Raw genomic sequence first — 25,052 nt, forward strand, 5'->3', positions numbered from 1 at the left:
GCCCGGGGCCTCCTGCGGGGGCCCGGGGCGCCCCTCCCGTCGCCCTCCAGCGCCCCCTCGGGGCCGGGGAGGTGGCCGCCGCCCGCAGGGGCCGGGGGCTCGGGAGCGGTGGGGGTCGCGGGCCTGGTGGCGGGCGCGGGGGGGAGGGGGCAGGGGCCGCGCACGCGAGGCCCGGCGGCCGCCGCCGCGCCCTCGGGCTCCGACTCCGGCTCCGGCTCGGGCTCGCCATGGCTGCGGCGGCGCCGTGAGGAGGAGTCCGCGTCCTCCGTGGCGGCGGCGGCGGCCGGCTCCAGGCCGGGTTTTGGCGCCGCCCGCCTGCTGCCTCCTGGCGGCTCCTGAACTCCAGCCCCCTCTCTATCAGCCTCTCACTCCGTCTCAATATGTCTCAAGATGGCGGCCAATGTGGGATCGATGTTTCAATATTGGAAGCGCTTTGATTTACAGCAGCTGCAGGTCAGGCTTCTCCTCACTCGGCCTCTCGCCCGGGGGTGGGGGCTGCGGGCGGTCGCGGCCTCCCCCGGGGCCCCGGGCTGTCCGGCCGCCGGGGGGCCGCGGCGGAGGGGAGGAGGGGGGTGCCGGGGAAAGCGGGGCCGAGTCGGGGATAAGTCCCTCTCGCTCCCCGGCCCCCATTGATAACTCGCTTGATCAGAAATTGATCCTCTTTGTTCAATTCATCGATCAGCCCAAGATGGCGCCGGGAGCCGCCGCCGCCACCGCTGCCCCCGGTGTCGGCCCCCACCCCGGGCGCCCCCCCGGCCCTGCGCCGCCGCCGCCACCGCCGCCGCCGCCGCCGCGGGACCGGGGAGGGGGCGGCCCCGGCGGTCCGCGGGGTGCGCGCGCGAGCGGGGAGCGGGCGGCGGGCGGCGGCGGCGGGCGCTGCGCCGGGAGGGGGCTGCGGCCCGGCGGCGGCGCCCGGCCGCGCGCCCCGCGCCCCCGGCCCGCCGTATTCCCGGGGAAAGTTTGTGGGGAGTTGCTGTGGGGGTGAAGCGCCTGCCTCTCCAGGAGGAGCTGCCGCCGCCACTGCCGCCGGCGCGGCGGAGCTGGGGCTGGTGGCGCTGTGGTGCCGCCGGCTCGGGGGAGGGTCAGAGCGGCCACCGGCGGCGGCGGCGGCGGCGGCGGCGCGGCCGGGCTCCGGCCAGGCGGGCGGGTGGCCGGGCGGGCGTCCGCGCTACCCGGCCGGCCCGGGCCCCGGCCGCGGGTCCCGGCCGCGGCCCCCGGCTGTCAGCGGGCGGGGACCGCGCTGCCGCTCCCCCGCCAGGCGTGGGGCGCCCAGCGCGGACCCGGGGTTTGTTTACGTCCAGGCGGGTGCTGGGGGGCCACTCGCAGGCCCCGCAGCCGCCCCGCTCTTTTGTGTGCCTGCAGGAGCGGCGCGGAACCGGCTGCTCCGCGGCCGGGGACCCCGGTAGGGGCGCTTGGGGAAACTTGCTGGGGGCGGCGGGCGCCGCGCACGCGGAGCCCGGGTGTCGGGTGTCCCGGGGGCGCGGGTACGGGCGCCGGAGGAGGGCTGCAACTTTCCCCGAACGCAGGCCCGGCTCTGCGCCCGGGCGCGCGGTCTGTCCGGGCCGGGGGCTCTTGCTCCCCGGCGCCTGTCTGGGCGGCCCTCTCCCCGCGCCCAGGGGCTCCCGCGGACCCCAGTAAACACCCCCCACCCCCCGCTTCTCTCTGACCCTCTCCTCCGAGGCCTTGTCCTCCCAGCAGGGTCCGCGGGGGGCAATGGACCGCGCGGCGGGTCCGCTTCGAAATGCCTACTCCGATCGGGTTCTCGAAACCAAAGCCCCCGGGGCCTCGCTGGACTGTGGTGTACCGGGCCGTGGTCCACGCGCCGAGCCCCGGGCGCCGAGGGGGCATCGTGCTGGGGCTCCACATCCGGCGCCCGAGCCGCAGGCGTGCCCAGGGGGCGCGTTCCTGCCTGCCAACCCCCACCCAGGGGAGCGGCGCGCCCTCGGGGTCCGCCCGGGATCTGCCAGCTCCTCGCTCGTGGCGCCTGGACGGCCCCGGGACTCTGCCAGGTGGATGTTGTGCGTAGCCGGAGCCAAGTTGAAGGTGAGCGGCGTGTGGGCCAGAAACTCCGCGAGCGCTGGCGGTGGGGTTGTGGGGGGGGGTGTCTGCGGCTTAGAGGGACCCTGGGCGGCCTGGCGCTCCGGGGCGGGGGGGGTGGGCCCTCGGCGTCCCTGGGGGACGGCTGTTGCTCCTAACTCTAAGGTGTGCTTGAAGGTAAACTTGGCCGAACTTTCCTAACCCGGAGGACTGGTGATAGTGACCTACAGTACTTTTAGGAGGAAAGCAAATGAACTCCAGATGCGGGCGTGTATGAAATGAAGCGGATTGGATTAAAATGTACATAAACGGAGTCTGACAACTTTAATTGTGTGTGCTTGTTTTCTGCTCTTGCCTACGTAAGAGCGGTAAAGCAGACTCATAGTCGTTATGAAATTTCTTCAGATTTCTCACTTAACTAGCAAGAAGACTATGTGAAATATGTATTTCCGATAAGATTAAAACTTAAAGGAGTTCGTGTTTATTGACTAAAATAGATTACTCCAAAGTGTCTATTGTGTAAATTAGATTCCTGAATGTAATGAACACAGCTGAATGGCATTTTTGATAAATTGGTCTACCCTGTTTTAGTAAAAATAGCTCCCTTTTACCATAATTTAATTCCCGAGCTTACTGTAAAACCCGTTGTGGAGTTTTAGGAGACAAACCTTAATTTTTTTTTTTTCTTGTCTTCCTAAATGTGACATTCTAGTTTAACACCAATGCGGTTTCTTCTTTAAGCATCCTGGCAAAACTGCCTGGGAGGTGGATTTGGTTTCTAGGGAGTTATTATATGAACTCTTTGACCCCGGCCCCCCAATCTTGGTGATTAGCTAGTTCTTCAGGGTAGCATGGTTAACTGTGTAACTTTACTGAAAAGTTTCCCTGTCAGTTCATGTGAGTGCACTTTCAGATGTTCATCTTGAATCTTAAAAATTCTTTGTCTGAGCATCGTTTTTTTTTTTTTTACTGAGCAGCCATTGGCTTTTGGTGATAGATAAGGATTTGGCCTTCGATGATTTCCTATTGCCGCTTCATCGCCTGTTTGAAAACCTTTAGTTGCCTGTGGAACGCCCAAGTTCCAGGAGAAGGCTAAACTAGTTCTTTCTCTGGGCCCTGAAGAGGCCTTTTGAATTGATATCTAGTTTAGCGTCACCTCTATTCCCACAGACAGTAAGTGAGCCAGTGGGACTGCAGTTTGAGAAGAGAGAATTCATTAGTTTCAGACTCTTCTCATCTTTCCAGAGCCCCTTACACCGAGATCGGGTTGCCTGCAGAGCCCAGCGAGGGTTGTGGTATTGCTACCTGAGGGTAAAGAGGCTGGGTCTCCGAGGGTCCAGGTGGGTTGAGGCAATTGTGCCCCTGGCAACAATGCGGGGAGCTGGGGCTGAGCTCTGGGCCCTCTGCTCGGTCTGACTTGAAGCTGCCTTGGGCTGTGCAGTGAGTGCCCAGGAAGAGAGTTTCTGAAGACTGAGCTCTATTTTGTTTCCTTTTTAGTCCCAAAGTCTTGTTGGTATGGGAATTTCAGTGATCTGGCCTTGTTAAGACTAGTTGGACAAGTTTTTATCCTATCCCAGACTTGTAAAAACCAGGATTTTTTTTTTTTAATAAGAAAACCACTATTGTATAAATTTGCCTTTTAAATACACGTTTGGAAAGAGGACACTTTCTAAAATGAGCGCATGTAACTCTGTATGTTAGGGTAGCTTTTTGCCAGTGCCTGGCTTCCCTTTAGGGCGTTCATTATTCCTACGTGGTGACTAGCCTTTCCCTTTAAGGAACCTCTGCAAAAGTAACCTTTAAATGTTTTCCTCTTTTTCAAAATAAGAAAACAATTTCATTTTTGCTGCAAGTCCATTTTCTGGTTGCTTTTATTTTGTTTTCTCCTGTTAAGGAAGTGTGTATGTTACCAGCCCTCCAGAACTCTTCCCTCTAGGAAGTATATTATTTTGATTAAAATATGTATCTCATCTAGGACCCTTTATAAAATAATGAGTAAACAAATGGAGGGGTTCCACACAGCTGCTGTTTTTGTTTTCTTGGTTCTCTTAATATCATTGTCTTTGAGATTGAGTGTGGGTCATTATCAGTTGATTAAAGTTTTTTTTTTTTTCTTTTTTTTTTTTCTTCTATACAAAACTATGTGTAGGGTTTTTTTGGGGGGTTTTCTTTTGCCCTTTTTTTTTTTTTTTTTTTAAAGGTGTAAGTCTGTGAAGGGGTTGAGTCACGCAGCACCTCCTGGGCAGTTGGGTCCATAGAGGCCCTCTTCTCCTGCTTCCCCAATTTCACCCATCTCCTGCCAGTAGTTAGTGACATGAAACGGACAGATTGCTAGTCCCCTCAGGAATGACTCTCTCCTAATGCACTGAGCTAACCTTAAAATTAAAAATACTGTCTGGTGAGCTGATGGAGCCCAAGACCTTTAGTGGCTGTTGAAGAAGTTCTCTGCCCTGTTGTATGCAATTCAAACGAACCCACTAGGGTTCATGCGGGGCCGGGGGGTGGTGTGGTGTGGAGGGGGGGGTCCCTGTGCAGAAGCACCAGGCTGTGCTTTGAGACCCTCCACTCCGAGTCTACCTGGAGCAGTCAGTAGTCTAAACTGCTCCTGAGGCTATGCTCACGTTCTGTGTCTTAGGAGAGAAAACAGGACTCCAAGTAGAAAATCCATGTGCCTTTCAGCTCATTTATAAAAGCACAAGGAACATCTGCAGTGAAAGGAAGGAAGGACAGATTTGTTAGAGGAAAAGTTGTACATTTTTAAAAAGAGAAATTCATCGTGTGAAGAGTCCTGCAGAGCTAGGCCAGATTCCTACCTGTGCTTCCGTTTTTTTCAGGTCACACGTTTGGCCTCATGTAAGTGTCACATAGTTAAAAGACAGGTATATCTGATGGACTGTAACATAAATGCTGACTAAAAGTTACTATAAACATTAAATATACAGGATCATATATTTTTAGAAATTATTTAAAAACCTATTTAAAATTAATGTATTATACATATATTATATATATATATAGTAGCTTTCCCTATGAAAGTTCTGATTTTTACAAGTAATTGTCAAAGATAGAAATTCGTGTATTTCATCTAATTGTTTTGTCTGAAGCTCTGCATTATGGCTGCAGAGAGATAGTTTTGGTTGCAGCTGAAATTCCCCTGCCTCTGATTGTCTAAACCAGACCCTTAATCTTATTTTAACATACTTAAAATGTTCAGAAAACCCGGAAGAATTGTTTTGTATAAGTAGCAAGTGAATGTGGTTTAAACACTCAAGCAGTTCTGGTATCTAATTGGAAACAGGTGGAATTCTTGGAATCCTGTGTTTGAATCTTATTATAGCAAAGCACAGAGACGCTTCTTATTTATGGCCATTCATTTTGTTGAAGCTGTTTGAAATGGGGCTCTGTGACCTCTCCCTGTGCCCCACTGCTGTTTACCTGGATGTTCAGCTGTGCTGGGCGTTTTAGGATACCTGTGTGTGCTTGGACACCCAAGAGAACTGTGCATGTGTGGATCACGGAGTGAAAGGGGAACTTTAATGGCATAATTAGGTGAGCGATTGAATATCTGAATATCTGTATTATATAATATAGCAAAGAAATGTGTGGTTTCTGATTTAATAAACATTTGTTGACATGAGCATTTGGGTACCTTTTCTTATACCCTGATAAACATTTCAAATTCAGAAAGAAATTACTTTCCCTAAGTACATTTAGAGATGTAACCTTAAATAGCAACCAAACCAAACAAAAAACCAGGTTAGGAGGATATTTCAATAAAATGTTCACGGTGGGGCCCTCTGAATTATCTCAGTCATTTTTCCTATTCTACTTTTCAGAGCCATATAATAGCCTTGGTTTTGCTTTGTGTTTAAGAACCAAGTTTCGGTTGGTGTTTAGGTGCTGATTTGTGTTGAGCTGTCGGTTCTCACAGTCTTGGATTTGCTGAGCTGTAATCAGTCCTGCTTTTCAGCTCTCCTCTGAGAACGCTGGTAGAGGAAAACGGTCTTTGGCTGGGCAGGAGGTGTTCCTGCAGGGACTTACCTGGGATTGACGGGGTACCTGTGGCATAGCCTTCATTTGTACCATGGCTTGAAGCTGCTTTGAAGCACCTGGGCTAATAAGCACCTGGGATAATGCACCTGTGACTTAAAAAGTGTGTGTGCTACCCTGTTCACATAATGTGACATAGTTAAAAAACACAATGAAGGCGAACAGCTCTTCCTGAAAGATGTCTGATTTGTTGCAGACCCCATCAAGAACCTTTCCTTTGAAAAGTAAACAACTCTCTAATAAAAATAATTCTAATTCTTGCTGTAATTAAATTCTGATAGGATGATGTTAGTGTGCAAAATAAATGTTGTCAGTTTCTTCATTTGAATCTGAAGGCCTTTCCTTAATGCAGGAGGCCCTGGGCAGGCAGCAGAATTTTTGTGTTTATTAGAACCCTGGGCCTGGGGCAGCCCGGGAAGTTCTTCAAATGTATGATTGGTAGGATCCCTATGCAGAGGTTTTCCCCCACCCCATCCTCAGGAACACCATGGGACAGGTGACCAGAAAGGAGCGGGGTTGGGAGTGTTCAGTCCTTCCAAGAATTTCGCCAACACTGCAGAGCCGCTGGAAGAATAGGTAGGAGGTGCACATGAAACTGACTAGATTCTGCTTCCTTCTTTGAGGCACTTGTGAAGTTGGGAACACCAACTATGTGATCCACACCTTTTATAAAACACAAGAGGCCACAGCAGGGCCTACCCAGTCTTGCTTGTGGCCCACTCACTCAGCTGACAGTTGAAATCCTGGATGCTTTTGACTGTGATTTATGAAGTTAATGTCGGAAGAAATTACCAGAGCTCTCTCTGAAGCTTGTGCTTTCTTAGCATTACCCTGAGTATACCAGCATGGGGCCGTTTTCTTAGACATCTTTCTCTTTGACTGTGCTTATCTAATAAGTTAAAGCAGTTAACGTTTCTTTAAAAAGTTATGCATAGTTGTGCGGTGTCTTGAGTTTGGTTAAGGGAAAAACAAATTGACAAATTAGCTCTTTCTTAAGTGAACATTGCAAAATTGTGAGAAATAGAATGCCATTCTTACTGTCATTAAAATTTTATTTGGGTGTTGACAGCTTTTTGCTAAATGTAAGGCGTTCAGATCCTGTCCACCCAGCTGTAAAAAAAAAAAAAACCCCAACCAGCTCAAAAGCTTCTTTCCAATTTTCCAATTTCCCCCAAAAAGCAAGACGGTCTTAATCACTGGGTCTTTTCCCCTAATAAATTGTTAACATTTTATTTCTAACATAGTTTTATATTTTTAAGGCCAAAAAGAATATGAACTCATTTTAGGCATCTTGGTTCAGTTGTTATTTTGGACCTGCAAGGGTCTTTGGTTTATTGCCACCTTCCCTTGGATTTTTAGAGGAGAAATTGCTGTTTAGATCAAAATAATTTGATTTAAAGCTAGTAATTGACACCAAAGGTAAATCCTTGTCTTGAAGAGCTGGAGGATGCAAATAGAAGCAAGGCCGGTGAGCTGCTGGCAAAGGAAGGGCCACTTTGGAGCCGCCCTCAGCCTGGGTGCTGCCAGCCCCGAGTGCCTGCTGTCAGCCTGCTTGCCACTTCTTGTCCCTCTCTGAGCTCCCGCCCTGCCAAGCTTGTCCCCTCCTTCGTTGTGACAACTTTTTTTTTTTTTTTTTTTTAAGTATTTGTGGAGCTCCATTATTTTGAGAGTCTTGGAAGAAAGATACTATGTAAATGAAAATTAAAAATAAAATTCTTGCTGGAGGGAATTGTACATTCAATTTTTTGATTAGGTTTGGAAAAGATTTTTTTTCCCCTTACCCTGAAAGTAAGAACATTCTGTTGCTCCTGTCACCATTTTTGCTTCATTTTGAAAGGTGTGGCAGATAATGGTGAAATGCATCCTTTATTTTCTGTTTTTCACCACGATAGTTGCCCTAGAACTTAAACCCATGCAGTTCTGTGTACAGTGAATTCTTTGTTTCACATTGTTCTACTCTGCCGAGCCGCCCATAGGACGCAAACCTTTTAAAGGGGAAAAGATTTTGGGTCATCACCATGCAGAAGTTACAGCTAAAATATGTAGACCTGCGAATAAAATTCCACCTTCCCTTCCCGTTCACACAGGAAGAGGTGTTGTAAGTTGTACGTTTTTGAAACAGAAAGCTGTGAGAACCAGAGCATTCATGTAAACCAGTGTAGAAACCTCAGTTTACTGGAATTGCTTCATCTCACTTGTACCTCAGCTCCTCGTTTACATAGCACAGTGTGCTGTCATGTTTGGAGTCATGCTTCTGCTCCACAGGCATGTGTGGGACCCGGGAGCCAGACGGGAAGCCCAGGCTGCTGCCAAAGCGCCCTGTCCAGGTGACCTGGTCTGCCAGGGACCTCAGGGGCAAGCGCAGAGGACCAGTGAGGTGGCCAGGGCCTGGCGAGCACTTACCTTGGAGAGCAGCATGACGCAGGCAGGAAGTTGTCACCTGGAGCCGACCATCCCTGGGGGTTGGGGGAGGGGGAGGGACACATGCTCTTCCCCCCATGGTTCCTCAACCCTGGCACCCCAATTTGTCAGCATTGATATGGGATTGGAAGAGGAAGGATATTGCCGGTTATGGTTGAATGTCATCGTCAGGAGGAGTAAGAAGTGGTTTGTGGTGATTGTTTTACGTTGCTCTGTGCTGGTATGTAATTATGCTGTCATTTTAAGACACACTGATACTTTAATAAATCTTGTGTGCGTGTGCGCGTGTGCGCGCGTGCGCGCGCGCGCAGCTAGTTTTGAAGGCCGCTTGTATGTGAGAGCCAAATCTTCCTAACTACAGGAGCTGAGAGTGTAGCCTTTACTTGTTTGAACATTGTCTGAAACAGGTCGCGATCCATTATGTCTGTGGCTGCCAGATGAATCTTCCCAAATCATTGATTTCATCATGTCATTCCTCTCCTTAAAGACCCACAGTGGCTCACGTTGGGACAGAAGGGGGACCACATTCCTTATGGCTGTCTCCACCCCGCCTAAACCTTTTCCCCCCCGCTTAGGAGGATCCCAGCTCCCCGCTCCACTGGGGAAACTCCTCCCTCTGCACATCTGAGTCTCCAGCCTTGTTTATGCACTTCTTCATTTTCACCAACGCCAAGGGAGCCCCTGTGTGCCAGACACTGTGACAGGGTGAGAGAGCCGCGGCTCCCCGCTGGAAGAGCGGGCAGCCCGCTATGGGCAGAGGTGCACCGGGTGGCTGGGAGGCGGCTGTCACGGAGCATGCGCATGGATCGGTGGAGGGCTGCAGAGGATGGGCGTCCAGATCCGGGCGGGGCGGGCAGGGAAAGCGCCCAGAGGCCGGTAAAGCTTGAGCCGAGTTCTATGCACCTGGGGAAGCATGGGAGAGGGTGTTCCAGCAGAACAGCTGGGGGGTGGCCGGTGGTCACTGAGCTCTGGCTGACTCCTTTGCTGTTTCTGATGGCCCCCACGTAGCACCCACTTAGCTTCCCAGGCACGGTCCTTACGTTGCTGTGCGCCTGCTGTTCACTCTGCCCTCTGCTGTGGCACCCGCCACAGTTCTTGGCACCCAGTGAGTCCTGCTGCACGAGAACTGCGGGCGTCTTTTAGGGAGCAGCCTTGTGTGTTTCTGATTTGGGACTCAGCTAGTTAGTTTAAGAAAGCAAATGGAATTCTTCTTAGGATTGTGAAAGGTAGGCAGGGTATATTAAAATGGCTGTGTTTTGAAAGCTACTGATACACACTGATAGAACATGTATTTCTTTTTTTATTTCCGTTTATTAAACTCCTTCTTTGCAAAGTGACGTATACGTTGGTTAAAATACACATACTTGTATTTGTGGCACATAACACAAAAAATTCACGTTTTTAAAAATAGAATCGGGCAGAACAATTCTTTGACAGAGATTTATTCTCTGACTCTCATCACAGCCTGAATGGGAGGAAACTTCCCCATATGAATGGGGAAAGTTGGTATTGCAACGGTCAGGACTCCACCAATGGAAGAGAAAGCGAGTAGCAAGAAACACGAAGGCTTGGGGGTCAGCGCTGGAGAAATGTCTCAGCCGTGCTCGGGCCCCCAGAAGCTGTCCCGTGGGCCTGGGCAAAGGCTCCCGAGCAGCTCGTTTCACAGCAGTGGCCTTCATAGCCTGCATGCTTTCTCTGCTTCTTCATTTACAAAGAAAGTACCTAGGGTATTTTTGTAGGGGTGACGTCAGTGTCTGGCTGCATCAGTATTTGCATGGATTTGGGGAAGTGAGGGCTGCCAGGACCTCACCGAGGGGGGGCGCTGAGAGGAGCCACCATCCCTGGGGTCCAGCCTGGGTGGCTGGTGAGGGGGGCAGGGCCTGGTGTCCAGAGGGACAGGGAGGAGGCAGTGGAAGAAGACACGCTCCTTTGTTGGGCTTTGTGGGTTTGGGGGGGACTGGCGGAAATTCAGGGGCTGAGCCCTGGGAAAAAGGAGGGGTGAAGTGCAGTGGAGAGGTTTTGATATTGAAGTCTCCAAGATGGGTTGAAGCCTGTGGAGGATTTGTTTGCGTTTTGGTTGGTGCTTGAGAGTTTGGCTTCATTTGCGGTGGGGAGGGCTGAAGAATTAACCTGGTCCCCCCCCACCCACCTTGGGTCTTAACTTCCCCATTTTTGGAGCTGGGATTGCAGTGATGCTTCAGGAAAAGGCAGAGAAGAGAAGGAAAGCATTGGATTCCTCATATTGTAGCTGGTTTTATGTCCACTAGTGACAAGACAGATGCTTAAAAAAATTTTTTTAATGCTATATATATATATATATATATATATATATGGTATCAGCTCTCATTTCCTGAGTATTGACCCTGGGCAGGATCTGGTTTAGGCTGTTGATTTCTTTCCTGTCGTCCACACCACAGTCCGGTGGAGGAGCTATGATCCGGCTGGAAGGTGAGAAGCCGCGAGAAGGTGGATGCCTGGGGCTGCCTCTGTCCCGTCCACACTTTCCCTGCCACCCCTGCTGTCCCTGAGAGGAGCTCTCCCTTGAAGCGGGGTCGTCGTGATGAGGCGACAGGGGGAGCAGAAGGGGTCCCCTGTCCACAAGCTGCCCGGATGAGCTTGGGGGTGGGTGAGTCACTTAATGTGAACAGCTGGGGATTGAATAGAGTCTCTGAGGTGCACGTGAAGGTACTTAGGTGACCGGTGGACAGACACCTTCTGGCCAAGGCCTCGCTGGATCCGAGACATTTTCTAGAGCCCTCCCCTGCCCTGAGACTTCAGAGTCAGCTCCCAGCAGTAGAGCTCCAAAGAGAATTATCTGAGAGAGAATCCTTCCCCGGGCAGTGAGTACTCCCATTAGCAAACTTTATCTTGATAGTAGGGGTACAGTGACAGCATTGGGCTGAACATAACCCTCCTGGTGTCACCTGCTGTCCTCAGCGCCCCATCTGTGCACAGAGCAAATTTGTGGGAAGGGTTTTGGGGAAATGGAAGGCAGGAGAGAGGCCTGATGGGGGGGCCTGGGCGGGAGGGAGGGAGGGAGAGAGGGAGGGAGCTGGCTCAGGGGAGGCCAGGCACTGTCCAGCGGGCAGTTCTGCCATGAGCACCGGGCTGTGGTGCCTGGGTCTCTAACCAGGACTGTTCTCTGACACACCTGGCCTGATGCTGGTGCTGGGGAGCAATTCTCTGTGAGATGCTAATATTCGCCTTTAACCTCGTGAAGGCCAAGACGAAACCGCCCCCCTCAGCCCCTGGGAATCTAGTTGCTTTAGCCACTGTAGTGATATTAGATTCAAATCCACTCATATCACCCGAAAAGCGTCAGCCACACAGGGTTTTGTTCCCAGTTGCACGTGAAGGCGGTGCTGGGGTGTGTTGAGTGAGAGGCCGGCTCTGTAAGGGGTCTTCAGGTGTACATCCATCCCTTGATAAGAAGCCTGATCAGCTGACACGCCTTATTTTCCTCAAGGAGTCATCATGGAAACGCTGAGTGTTTAGGCTACTCTGAATTCACATGATTATTTTGCATGCCTGATTTTTTTTGGAGATGATGCGGCTTGTTTTGTAATCAAGTTGTACATTTAGTAAGAAAATATGCGCAAAGGTGCTCTGGTCTCAGAAATAACGCAGCATGTTTGAGTGAGGGGGTTTGCAGTTTTGTTTGTTTCTTGAAAGACTTTCTTTTTTGTAGACTGTCGGGGCCTCTCATTCATTCATTTACTGAGCAGGTCTCCGTGGTGCCCAGTGTCCGCACTGGATCCTGTTCAACCCCCTGGGGTACCAAGAGGAATGAGCCTGCGGCCCCGCTGGTCAGAACCGCAGGACACACAGGGCATCCGCAGGCGTCAGGTTAGGGGCTGGGGGTGTCTGATGTGTGCGGAGGGCAGGACGGGGGCCTGGAAAGATGGGCCTGGGACATCGTGCTCCACTGACCTCCCCTGTCAGCCAGGCGCTGTTCCAGCACAGCCTTCTAGTGACCAGAGCAGCAGGACGTCCCTGCCCTCAGGGAACTTACGTTCTAGCCCGGGAGACAGAAAGTAAACACAGGAGGAATAAGAATAAGTACATTACAGAGTGCAAGTACGTGCCCAGGGCCTGGGCCCAGACAGCCTCTGTGCAAAGCCCTGCTGAGTCAGTTCTGTGTTCTGAGGGCCCTGAGAGATGCTGCTTTTAAATGCGAGAGGGCCAATTCAGCACTCAGATTTGTGTTTAGGAGGATTCTTCCAGAAGCTGCTTAGGACAGGCTGATCAGAGTGTGAGGGGGAGGGGTGGTGAGGGATGGAGCGGGGAGGGTAGGACTTCCTAGTCCAGTAAGAGGTGGAGAGGGACTGGGCCAGGAGAAAAGATGCCAGGCTGAGTGCTGGTGGCCGAGGGTGGAGGAGGCACCCGGGTCCTGGCGTGTCCAGGGAGGCTGCTGGGATCGTGGTGGCCGTGGCAGAGATGGGCCGAGTGAGTGGCACTTGGACAGGCCGTCTGGGGGAGAGGAGTCAGCCGAGGAGACTGGGGCTGGGGGAGGGGCTGGGAGTAGCGCCTGGAGGAAGGAGTGGTCTTCAGGTTCCGGTAGATGCTGAGCGGCCAGCAGGCCTGTGTCACCTGGTGCCTGGTGCTGGCCCTTCCAGAGGTGGCCCGTGCACATGGCCGCTGGGCTGGGCCCCAGAGGTTGATGAAAAGCAGGTGAGGTGCCGTCCGCCCTACTTGAGCGTTGGGTGTGACCCAGACATGCATGGAGTCAGCCCGTCGTTTCTTTTATTCATCCCTATTTGCTTTTTGTCGGTAATCCTTTGTAATTCCCTAGTTTCATGGTGTAATTTTAATGGAATTAAACTTGAACACTTCAATTTGTAATTAATTACGTTCGGCTTCAATTACAATGACTAATTATAATGTGACACCTGGTGGCAAGTCAGGTACGTCCTGCTGGCGGGTTCCTGTCTGCCAGCTATTAGGATGGCCACTGTCTGTCACCAGGGGTGCGGCTGCCTTTGGGGCTGCCCGGTGCCTCTGTCCCACCCCACCAGGGGCAGCTCCAGGACCTGTGAGGTGTGCACCATGGGCGAGGTGCAGGGATGGGGGTGGTGGGCGGGGAGGCCTGTTTTAGGACGCAAAGGCTCAAACATGTTTTCAGGTCAGAGAGCTAGGAAAGCAAGTCTGGGGGAGGCCGGACGGGAGAGCAGGGCGCTACTGCCGGATTCCTCTACTTACTCTGGGATGTTGGATGGAGGTCGCGCTTAAGTCAGTGTGAACACGGCCTGAAGAACGGGCAGGATGGTTTAGGGAGAAAGGAAAAGGTGCAAGAACCACCTTGGGGTGAAAGAAGGGGGTGGGGTGGAAGCCAGGTTTAAAAATGTCACTGTGGGAACTATTCCCAGGTGGCCAATGTGCAGGGCTCTGGGACCAGTAAACTGCCTCAGACCCCACGATGTAGCTTTGTGTTTGTGGGCTTCCTCTTTGCATGTGGTGGTGGTTTTATTTTGTGTTAGGAGGAGGGGGTCTTGCTGAGAAATCTGTACCCCGATCGACTGTTGCCCCTGAAGCTGGGCACTCCCATCTCCCGCTGATGGGGAATGGCAGCCCTTCCCAGAACTGGGCTGGGGGGTGCATGTTCGCTCGAGGGCGCCATGGTGGGCCTTCCGCCCCTACCCGCACAGCCTCGGTCTCCAGACACTCCTGCTATCCCGCTGTCCTCCAGGGAAGCTCCTTGGAATGGACTTTCAGCAGTGGTGCCCACGGGTGGCATCCAGTGTCCGGTGACCTGTTAATTTGAGAGGCTCAGGGCATTTTTTCAAAAGCTGATTCTTACGTCTGAGACTAGGGAGGTTTTCTTGATGCTCATCTGTGAGTTTTCCAGCACTTCCTGTTGGGATCGTGCTGGCCAAGGGGCTGTGTCAGAAGCGCAAGCTGAGGTGGAGTTTTGGGTTAGGCCGTGAGGGCACCTAAGTGTCTTACGGATTTCTGTTCTTTAAGGGAGAGTTAGTTTCACACTTCAGAGAGTGAGCGTGATGGCGCAGCACGTGCCTGGAAAACTTTTCCCTGTTGAACGTGCTGTTTGCTGTCCTGGTGCACAGGGCAGCTCCCTTGACATGATGCCCGATACCTCTGCTGTTACTTTTTAAGATAAAATTCATATAAAACTCACCATTTTAACCTTTTTAAAGTATACAATTCATTATTTTTTGGTATATTCACAATGTGGTGCAACCATCGCCACAGTCTAATTCCAGAACGTTTCCAACACCCCATCGAGAACCCCATAGCTGTCAGCAGTCACTCCCCACCTGCCCCACGTCCCCCAAGCTCTATGTAGCCTTTAATCTACTTCCTGTCTCTATGGGTTTGTCTATTCTGGATATTTCACGTATAAACAGAATCATACAGTATGTATGTGGCCTTTCGTGTCTGGCTTCTTTCACTCACTATGGTGTTCTGCCAGTTCATCCGTGTTGTAGCAGGTGTCACCACTTCGTTCTTTTTATGGCTGAATAATATCCCATGCTGTGGATATACAACTTCTTGTTTATTCTTTCATAAATTGATGGGCATTTGGATTGTTTCCACTTTGGGGCTAGTATGAAGAAGGCTGCTGTGAACATCTCTGTGTAAGTGTTTATGTGACTGTAGGTTTTCAGTTTTCTTAGGTATATACTTAAGAGTGGAATTGCTGGGTGGTAGGTGGTGACTCTATGTTTAACTTTTTGAGTCTGTTACTTTGTGGCTTCTTCTGTGTAACTCCTGTTTTCTCTGGGGGTGCTCATTTTAAGGCCCAGACTGTTGTTCCATCCTAACTCTGTTCTGTTCTGCTCTGGTCTTCCTCTTGACTCTTTCTCGGGTGCCTTACTGATGGGGATCCCCCCCCCCACTCCTTGGGACCACTGTTACGTGCAGATGGACTGTGGAGAGGCTGGGAGCAGTTTGAATGAGACCACACACTGTTGGCCGCCCCCTTCCCCCCAGCTCTCCCCTCCCCGCCTTCCCTCCTTACTCACCAGCAAGGGGCCTCTCCCCTGGCCAAGTGTGATGGGCATTTCACTTCATTTTGGCCAGAGAGATGGGGACTGTCGGGCAGATTTGCTTATGGTGCTGCTTCTTTGATAAAAGGCGACGAGCCAGGACACACTGCCATTTTCTGCCTGTGAGCACGCCTGTGGGAGAAGAGGCTGCCCAGGCCTGCTGCCATCATCTTAGCACCAAAGGGGGAAACCCAGGATGACGGGCAACCACAGAGGACGTGGAGCAGGGAGATGGCAGGAACCTGGGCCCTTGCTCCTGCAGCCGCCCTCCCCCAGCTCTCTGTGATGCCAAACGAGCATTATAGCTGAAGTCCAGACCACAGGAAGCTTCTCCTGACTGCTTTGGCTGGGTGTGGACGTGCAAGTCATGTTTTCTGAGATGCACTGGTCCTGGCTGAAGGCAGACCTGAGGGTGTGAGAAGAAAGTGAGCGCTTGAAGCTCTCTTTTCTGATAGCAAGCAGAATCCCATTTGCCAAGCCAGATGTCCTTCAGTACTTTAGATCCAGCCGATAAAGCTCTGAGCATTTAGAATGGTTAATATAAGTTAAGTACAATTAGAAGCTGGTGTAAATTGTGAATGAAATTGACAGGTTCCATAAGTTACAGCAAAATACCAAATCTTCTTCAAGTAGAAGATGTATGTGTATCTCTGTGGTCTGTCAACCCAGACAGGTATATCATCTTACCTCCTTGGAATAGAAATGAGGGGCTGCTATCAACCCAGTTCACTATAATTCTGAAAGTTTAGGGACATCTTGCCAGTTGTTTTATGTCAAAGATTGAAATCCTTAAGTCAAGTTGTAAGAACTTTAACACTCTCATTTCTATACTATGGGCAGGAAAGATCAAATCCCTATTTTCTGCCTGCCTTCAGGGCATGTGTGTGTGTGTGTGTGTGTCTTGTGTGTGCATGTGTACACACACGTGTCTCCCCCCACACGAGTTGCAGTAATCACTTCTCAGTTCACAGCACATCATGATTCATCTTACTAAATTTTTTCTCCTTTCTGCTCTATCCCCATTTCTAGTCCCCTCCTCTCCTCATTCTAACGTGTTTAATATGCCTCTATATGGACGTATTCTTGTAAAGTATGTGGCCTGTTTTGTATGTATAAGCAGTTATAATTCATAAGCGTGGCATCGTGCTATAAATCTTTCTCTCCTTCCTTTTCATTTCTCACTGTTTTTGAGATCTGTCCATGTTACCCCCCCATAAATTTCATCATTCATGAGAGCTACATCGGATTCCACCTTAAGAATCCACTTGTCTTAGTCAGCTCAGGCTGCTATAACAAAATACCATACACAGGAGTGGGGGTGGGTTAAATAGCAGACATTTATTGCTCACCGTTCTGGAGGCTGGGAAGCCCAAGATCAAGGTGCGTGCAGATTCAGTTCCTGGGGACGGCCCTCTCCCTAGCTTGCAGACAGCCATCTTCTTGCTCTGTCCTCAACATGATGAAGGGTCTTGAGAGAGAGTGAGTCTTTTCATAAGGACACTAATCCCATCATGGGGACTCCACCCATATCACCTCATCTAAACCTCCCAAAGGCCCCACCTCCAGACACCAACCATCACATCGAGGGCTAGGGCTTCAACATATGAATTTGGGGGACACACCATTCAGCCCCTAGCACCACTCTAGCTCACATGTCCATTTCCCTGGGGATGGCCCCCTTTGGTGGCCTCAGGCACCCTTACACGTGTCTCCTAACAGATGCCCAGGAGTAGGATTGCTGAGTCCCAGGGTGAAAAGTGTTCTTAATTTCACTGAGCACTGCCAGATTGCTCCCCAGAGCGCTGCACCATGCTTCTCTCCACAGTCTCATTAGCGCTTCCTAGAGACTTTTGCCATCCTGATGGTTTTAAAGGGGCACTTCAGCGTTGTGATTTTTCTCTAATCACCGGTAAGTTTTCTACTTTTATAAACCTCATTTTATACTTGTTTAGGTTTTCAGATTTACTTTTTTGTACATTGTCTAGTCATATATTTTATCCCTTTTTTCTTTTTTAAAATGGTTTACTGTCTTTTTGTTGATTTGCAAGAGTTTCTTGTATGTTTACATGCTAACCCTGTGTTGGTTTTCATGTTTGTAAGTAACTTCTCCCAGTCTTTCACTCGTTTTGTTGATTTGTCTGTAGTGTCCTTCAATAAACAGAAAAACCTAATTTTGATGAAGTCAAATCTATCAATTTTTCATTTCAGTCTTGTTTGAGAAAATCTTTCCCCACTCAAGATCGCAAAGATACTCACACTTGGACGGCCATAGAGATTCGTTTAGATTTTTAGGTTGGAGATGGTTTTTTGTGTAGAATGTGAGATAGTCAGTTTAGCACCGCCTGCCAAGTGGTCCAGTCTCCTACCCAGTGATTTGGGAAGTTACCTCCACTGTATGCCAAGTCCCTATATACATGTTGGGTATGTTTCTGGTTGTTCTTTTGTTCCAAAACCCTATGTGTTTCTTCCTGCACTGGTGCCACACCATTTTAATTTCCGCTTTATACATGTTTTACTTTCTGATCAGGTGAATTTGATCTTTGCTTTTCTCTTTCAAAATATCTCGGCTCCTCAAGGTCTGTTATTCTTTTGTGCCCATTTCTATCAAGTTCCCCTTAAGTTCTGCTGGAGTTATATTGGATTTGGATCAAATATACAGATTAATCTGGGAGAGAATTAAGAACTTTCAAGTTGTCCTGTGACTGGGAATATTTCTCCACCTGCTTAGGTCCTTCTCCAGAAAGGTTTTGTGCCTTTGTCATTAGGTTAATTGATAGTTCTGTACGGTTTCTGTAGTATTGCGAACAGTGACTTTTTTATTTAAAAAATTTTTTTCTGATTGGTTATTGTGGTGTGGAGGAAAACAGCTGTTTTTGTTCACTGATTTTGAAACTGGCCAGCTTGCTGAATCTCTCATTGGTTTTACTAGTTCACTTGAATCTGTTGCATTTCTCTGGGGAGGATATCATATGCAAAAAAATGACACTTTTGTTTGTCCCATTCCTTCGACTCCTTATATACCAAAGTGACTTGTATTGTCAGCAGGAACCCCAAGGACTCTGTTGCAGAGTGGTGATGGGGCTTTGCCTCTTCTTTCCTAGTCTGGGAATGTGCGTAATGGAGAGTTTTGATAGCAGCTTTAATCGGGTTAAGGAACTACAGGACTCCATTGTCTCCACTTTTCTGAGAGCTTTCATCATAAATAGGTGTTGACCTTTCCCTTTAAATCTATTCATGTCTGGGTGATTTTTTATCCCTCAGTCCATGAATGTGGTAAATTAAGTGATGGATGCTCTGATGTTGAAGCATCCATTGCGTTCTTTGATCAACCCTTCTTTGTCTTGTATTTTAAAATATTGTTGGATTAGATGTATAGTTGTCACATCTGTGTTATTAAATAAAATTGGCCTGCAATTTTCTTATTCTTATCTGGTTGGAATTGAGGTTATGCTGGTCTCATAAAATGGGTTAAAATGGTTTTGGAACCATTTGTATAAGATGAAGATTATCTGTAGCTGAAATTTGATCGGGCTCACCTGTAAAACTGTGGGGCCTGAGCCTGAGAGTGTGCTGGGAGGCATTTATCATTTCATTTTCTTTGTTGTTAGTCTATCTGAGTTTTCTGTCCATAGACTGATTTTGGCATTTTATAATTTTCTAGATGTGTATCCATTTCATCTGGGCTTTAAGTTTTATTCTCATGTGATTGTTCATAATATTTCTATTATTTTTGTAAATCTGTTTTTCGGCGCTTGCTACTTCATTTTTCTTTCTGCATCTGTATTTTTGAATTTGTCTAAAACTTGTTTATTTTCAGGCTCATGTAGAGTTTTGTTCATCTTACTAATCTTTAAAGAAAACCCAGCTTTTGCTCTTTTTAACCTCTTTGTCTCTGTTTTTTGTTTACATGGCTGACTTCTCACCTTTATTTCACTCTTGTCTCTTTGAGGTCACTCTCTTTTCCTAACTTCTTTTTTTGAAGGCTCAGCCTTTTAATTTGACTTCTTTCTCATTTTCTGATAAATATATTTAAAGCTGAAACATTTCTTCTAAGTATTACTTTAGTGGTGGTCCACAACTTTTGACCTGTAGTGCTTTCATTTTTATTCACTTTGTAATTTTGTATTTATTGTGTAATTTCCATTATAATTTCCCTTTTAACCGAAAGGTTATTTAATAGCAAACATCTTTTAGAGTTTTGACATTTTTCTTTAATAACTTTTCTTATGCTATTGATGTCTGTTTTTATTGCATATGGTCAGAGAATATAGTTAACATGACACTGACTTCCTTGGAACATGTAAGAGAACTTTTGGTGCATTTACACAGAGTGTGCTTTTGTGAATGTTCCACATGGGCTCAAAAATAATGTGTTTTTTGTTTGGGGATACATTTTTCCCGATATTATTTTGAGCTTTTTCATGTTACTTAATTCTTCCATATCTTAGCTTTTTTCTTATAGTTTTGACAGCTGTTATGTTATATTATGTTAAGGCTATATTGTTAGGTGCACATATGATTATTGTCTTTATATCTTCCTGATTAATTGTTCCCTTTTCTGGTGTATATGTAGACTCTTCATCCTTTATGATGTCTTTCACCTTAAATTCTATTTGTTTTGATGTTAAAATTATTCTCCTTTTTGTTTGCTTTTTCCTTTGTTTTTTTTTTTTTTTTTTTTTTTTTTTTTTGCGGTACGCGGGCCTCTCACCGTTGTGGCCTCTCCCGTTGCGGAGCACAGGCTCCAGATGCGCAGGCTCAGCGGCCATGGCTCACGGGCCCAGCCGCTCCGCGGCATATGGGATCCTCCCGGACCGGGGCACGAACCCGTATCCCCTGCATCGGCAGGCGGACTCTCAACCACTGCGCCACCAGGGAGGCCCTTTCCTTTGTTTTTAGTTTCTGTTTGCCCTATAAAGCTCCTTCTCTTTCATTGTTTCCAATCTTTCCATATCCTTTTGCTTTAAATATGTCTATTATAGATATATGATGCAAATCTTGTTTTTTAAACCCAGGATGAGAGTCTGATTAGTGAATTTAACTCATGTACATTTATGAAAATCGTGATTATATTAGGACTAATGCAATTTTATGTTTTCTTTTTACCATTCCTTTTTTTGGGAGTGGGTTCTTTTTTTAAAAAAATTTATATTGGAGTATAGTTGATTTACAGTGTTTTGTTAGTTTCAGGTGTACAGCAGAATGATTTAGTTATACATTTATGGAGGTATCTTTTCTTGTAATATTTCATCGGGGTGAATTTCCTCTGCTGGATTTTAAAATTGTGCAGTCTATTTTATTCTTCTGAAATTCAGAATCTGGATTATTCCCGAAATTATTAAGACCCATCCATGTGTTTATTTTTTCCTGTCAGTTTCTAAAGTTTGTCAATACCTCTGTCCTATTTCCTGTTTCACCAGCCTTTCTCCTCTCTCTTCTGGTTTTGACCACGCTGATTTTATGTTCTTGTTCTTGAACTCTGCCTTCTCTCCTCAGGCTGTTGGACTAGTTGGTCTGTCTCTTCTAGTGTTGGCTGTTTTTCCCTGTGACCTGTTGTCGCCTAGGCCCCAGGGTATCAGCTGATTCCTTGCCCTGGGTGGGGAGGAGTTTGGTGGAAAGGGGTGTGCCCAGGGTGGAGGGCTTAGGCGGGGTGCAGTCGCCCAGGGCAAGCTCTTGGTGCCTTGCTCCAGCCACACCTGTTCTCCTGGGGCTGCCTCCCTCTGATGTTATTGCACAGCCTTCACTGTGTTTCAGGATCCCCTGGGGGAGGGGTCACCCGCAGAGATCCTGATCCTGCTAGTCTGGGCTGGGCACTGGTATGTTTTTCAAAGCTTCTCAAGACAGGAGTGGGGTATGATATAGACTGGCTATGGTTGATCAGTGTTGAAGCTGGGAGATGGGTGCTTAGGGGTTCATTATACTCTTTGTTCACGTTTGAGGTACTGTCTGTGTACAGCTACAAGTCTGATTACCTCCTGGCTGAGACTGACTGACACTGACCCTTGGTACAGGATAGAGGTGGGGGGTGGGGAATGAAACCTAGCAAGAACCTGTGGGGCTCCTGGGCAGGAAGCCTTTCAAACAGTTGCTAATCAGGGAAGGGAGGGGATGCAGAGACAAGGGAGGAGCAGCCAAGAAACAATAGTGGAGCCTTGGGGCAGGGTCCTGGTTGCCTCGAGATACACATAACAATATCTTTGAGCTCTTTACAGAACTAAAACCCCCAACAAATGGAAGATGTTAGCATTCTTCATTCCAGAGAAGACCACAGTTTGATAATCTCGAGAAGCTCATCAGGAGACCACCTGGGACCAGATTAAAGGAACCAAGAGAAGCTCATTAGGAGAAGACCACCTGAGGCCAGATTAAAGGCCTGCAGGCCCTGCACACACCTTTATCAGCAACCCGCCCTTGAACCATTGCTATAAAACTCCTCACCAAATCCTCCCGGTTTAGGGACACACAGTTTTGAGGGGCACGAGCCTGCCATGTGCCGCTTTGCCTGGCAGAGCAATAAAGCTATTCTTTTCTCCTTCACCCAGAACTCTGTCTCCGAGATTCGATTTGGCCCCAGTGCACAGAGACCGAGTTTTCCACCTCAGGAATAGAAGAGCCTAGCTGGGGCTGCCAGACATTGAGGATGACTTATGTGGCATGTATTCTATTTCTCCTGGAAAGCGCTGTTTCATCTAGACCCTGGTTCTCCAGTAGTCCATGAACCAGCAGCAGCAGCAGGGAACTTGTGAGGAATGCAGAGCCTCAGGCCCCACCCCAGACGGACTGAGTCAGAATCCACATTTTTATGAAATCCCTAGGTGATTCATATGCACATTAAAGTTTGAGAAGCACTGGTCTAGGTCTTTTTAAAGGGATGGTTGGTTTCATTTAATTCCTATTTTAATAGAGTGACTCCTCCCTTACCATCCCAGTGGAGCTTTCCAGAACAGAGGTAGCAGCCAGTGCTCTGAGCAGCTAGGAAAGGTGCACACCGTCTGTGCGGTTATGCGAGGGAGGCCCTCGGGCCCTCTCCCAAGCCTGTTTTAAATCTACCTCCTTTTTTTTTTTTTTTTTCTTTTTTAACATCTTTATTGGAGTAAAATTGCTTTACAGTGTTGTGTTAGTTTCTGCTGTATAAGGAAGTGAATCAGCTATAGAGATACGTATATCCCTGTTTCCCCTTCCTCTTGCATCTCCCTCCCACCCTCCCTATCCCACCCCTCTAGGTGGTCACAAAGCACTGAGCTGATCTCCCTGTGCTATGCAGCTGCTTCCCACTAGCTGTCTGTTTTACATTTGATAGTGTGTATATGTCAGTGTTACTCTCTCACTTTGTCCCAGCTTACCCTTCCCCCTCCCCATGTCCTCAAGTCCATTCTCTATGTCTGCGTCTTTATTCCTGTCCTGCCCCTAGGTAAATCAGAACCTTTTTGTTTTTTAGATTCCATATATATGTGTTAACATATAGTATTTGTTTTTCTCTTTCTGACTTCACTCTGTATGACAGACTCTAGGTCCATCCACCTCACTACAGATTACTCAATTTCATTTCTTTTTATGGCTAATATTCCATTGTATATATGTGCCACATCTTCTTTATCCATTCATCTGTTGATGGACACTTAGGTTGCTTCCATGTCCTGCCTATTGTCAATAGAGCTGAAATGAACATTGTGGTACATGACTCTTTTTGAATTATGGTTTTCTCAGGGTATATGCCCAGTAGTGGGATTGCTGGGTCATACAGTAGTTCTATTCTTAGTTCTTTAAGGAAGCTCCATACTGTTCTCCATAGTGGCTGTACCAATTTACATTCCCATCAACAGTGCTAGAGGGTTCCCTTTCCTCCACACCCTCTCTAGCATTTATTGTTTGTAGATTTTTTGGTGATAGCCATTCTGACCTGTGTGAGGTGATACCTCACTGTAGTTTTGATTTGCATTTCTCTAATTAGTGATGTTGAGCATCTTTTCATGTGTTTGTTGGCAATCTGTATATCTTTGGAGAAATATCTGTTTAGGTCTTCTGCGCATTTTTGGATTGGGTTGTTTGTTTTTTTGATACTGAGCTGCATGGGCTGCTTGTATATTTTGGAGATTAATCCTTTGTTGCTTCGTTTGCAAATATTTTCTCCCATTCTGAGGGTTGTCTTTTCGTCTTCTTTATGGTTTCCTTTGCTGTGCAAAAGCTTTTAAGTTTCATTAGGTCCCATTTGTTTATTTTTATTTCCATTTCTCTAGGAGGTGGGTCAAAAAGGATCTTGCTGTGATTGATGTCATAGAGTGTTCTGCCTATGTTTTCGTCTAAGAGTTTTATGCTGTCTGGCCTTACATTTCGGTCTTTAATCCATTTTGAGTTTATTTTTGTGTATGGTGTTAGGGAGTGTTCTAATTTCATTCTTTTACATGTAGCTGTCCAGTTTTCCCAGCACCACCTATTGAAGAGGCTGTCTTTTCTCCCTTGTATATTCTTGCCTCCTTTATCAAAGATAAGGTGACCATATGTGCGTGGGTTTATCTCTGGGCTTTCTGTCCTGTTCCATTGATCTATATTTCTGTTTCTGTGCCAGTACCATACTGTCTCGATTACTGTAGCTTTATAGTATAGTCTGAAGTCTGGGAGCCTGATTCCTCCAGCTCCGTTTTTCTTTGTTAAGATTGTTTTGGCTATTTGGGGTCTTTTGTGTTTCCATACAAATTATGCAATTTTTGGTTCTAGTTCTGTGAAAAATGCCAGTGGTAGTTTGATAGGGATTTCATTGAATCTATAGATTGCTTTGGGTAGTATAGTCATTTTCACAGTGTTGATTCTGCCAATCCAAGAACATAGTATATCTCTCCATCTGTTTGTATCATCTTTAATTTCTTTCATCAGTGTCTTATAGTTTTCTGAATATAGGTCTTTTGTCTCCTTAGGTAGGTTTATTCCTAGGTATTTTATTCTTTTTGTTGCAATGGTAAATGAGAGTGTTTCCTTAATTTCTCTTTCAGAGTGTACAGGAATGCCAGAGATTTCTGTGCATTAATTTTGTATCCTGCTACTTTACCAAATTCATTGATTAGCTCTAGTAGTTTTCTGGTGGCATCTTTAGGATTCTCTATGTATAGTACCATGTCATCTGCAGTGACAGTTTTACTTCTTCTTTTCCGATTTGGATTCCTTTTATTTCTTTTTCTTCTCTGTTTGCTGTGGCTAAAACTTCCAAAACTATGTTGAATAATAGTGGTGAGAGTGGGCAACCTTGTCTTGTTCCTGATCTTAGAGGAAATGGTTTCAGTTTTTCACCATTGAGAACGATGTTGGCTGTGGATTTGTCATATATGGCCTTTATTATGTTGAGGTAGGTTCCCTCTGTGCCTACTTTCTGAAGAGTTTTTTATCATAAGTGGGTATTGAATTTTGTCAAAAGCTTTTTCTGCATCTATTGAGATTATCATATGGTTTTTATCCTTCAGTTTGTTAATATGGTGTATCACATTGCCTGATTTGTGTGTATTGAAGAATCCTTGCATTCCTGGGATAAACCCCACTTGATCATGGTGT

The 25,052-nt window shown here is 47.7% G+C and overlaps 1 protein-coding gene across 15 annotated transcripts in view; it reads left to right on the plus strand.

Moving 5' to 3' along the window:
• The first annotated feature begins 218 nt into the window (after positions 1 to 218).
• The window catches only part of CUX1 (cut like homeobox 1), a 374,908-nt gene continuing 350,074 nt past the window's right edge, over positions 219 to 25,052 (plus strand). For 4 of the 15 annotated variants that reach the window (XM_081255628.1, XM_081255621.1, XM_081255630.1 and 1 more), the window contains exon 1: positions 1,213 to 2,043. In XM_081255628.1, coding sequence (XP_081111754.1) covers positions 1,714 to 2,043 — 330 coding nt within the window. In that variant the 5' untranslated portion in view covers positions 1,213 to 1,713. Of the gene's footprint in view, positions 454 to 1,211; positions 2,044 to 25,052 lie in introns of those variants that run through there. The other 11 variants (XM_081255622.1, XM_081255623.1, XM_081255631.1 and 8 more) reach the window with 8 other exon arrangements.

This window comes from Mesoplodon bidens (assembly GCF_964165515.1).
Source record: "Mesoplodon bidens genome assembly, chromosome: 15".
Classification (NCBI taxonomy): Eukaryota; Metazoa; Chordata; class Mammalia; order Artiodactyla; family Ziphiidae; genus Mesoplodon; species Mesoplodon bidens.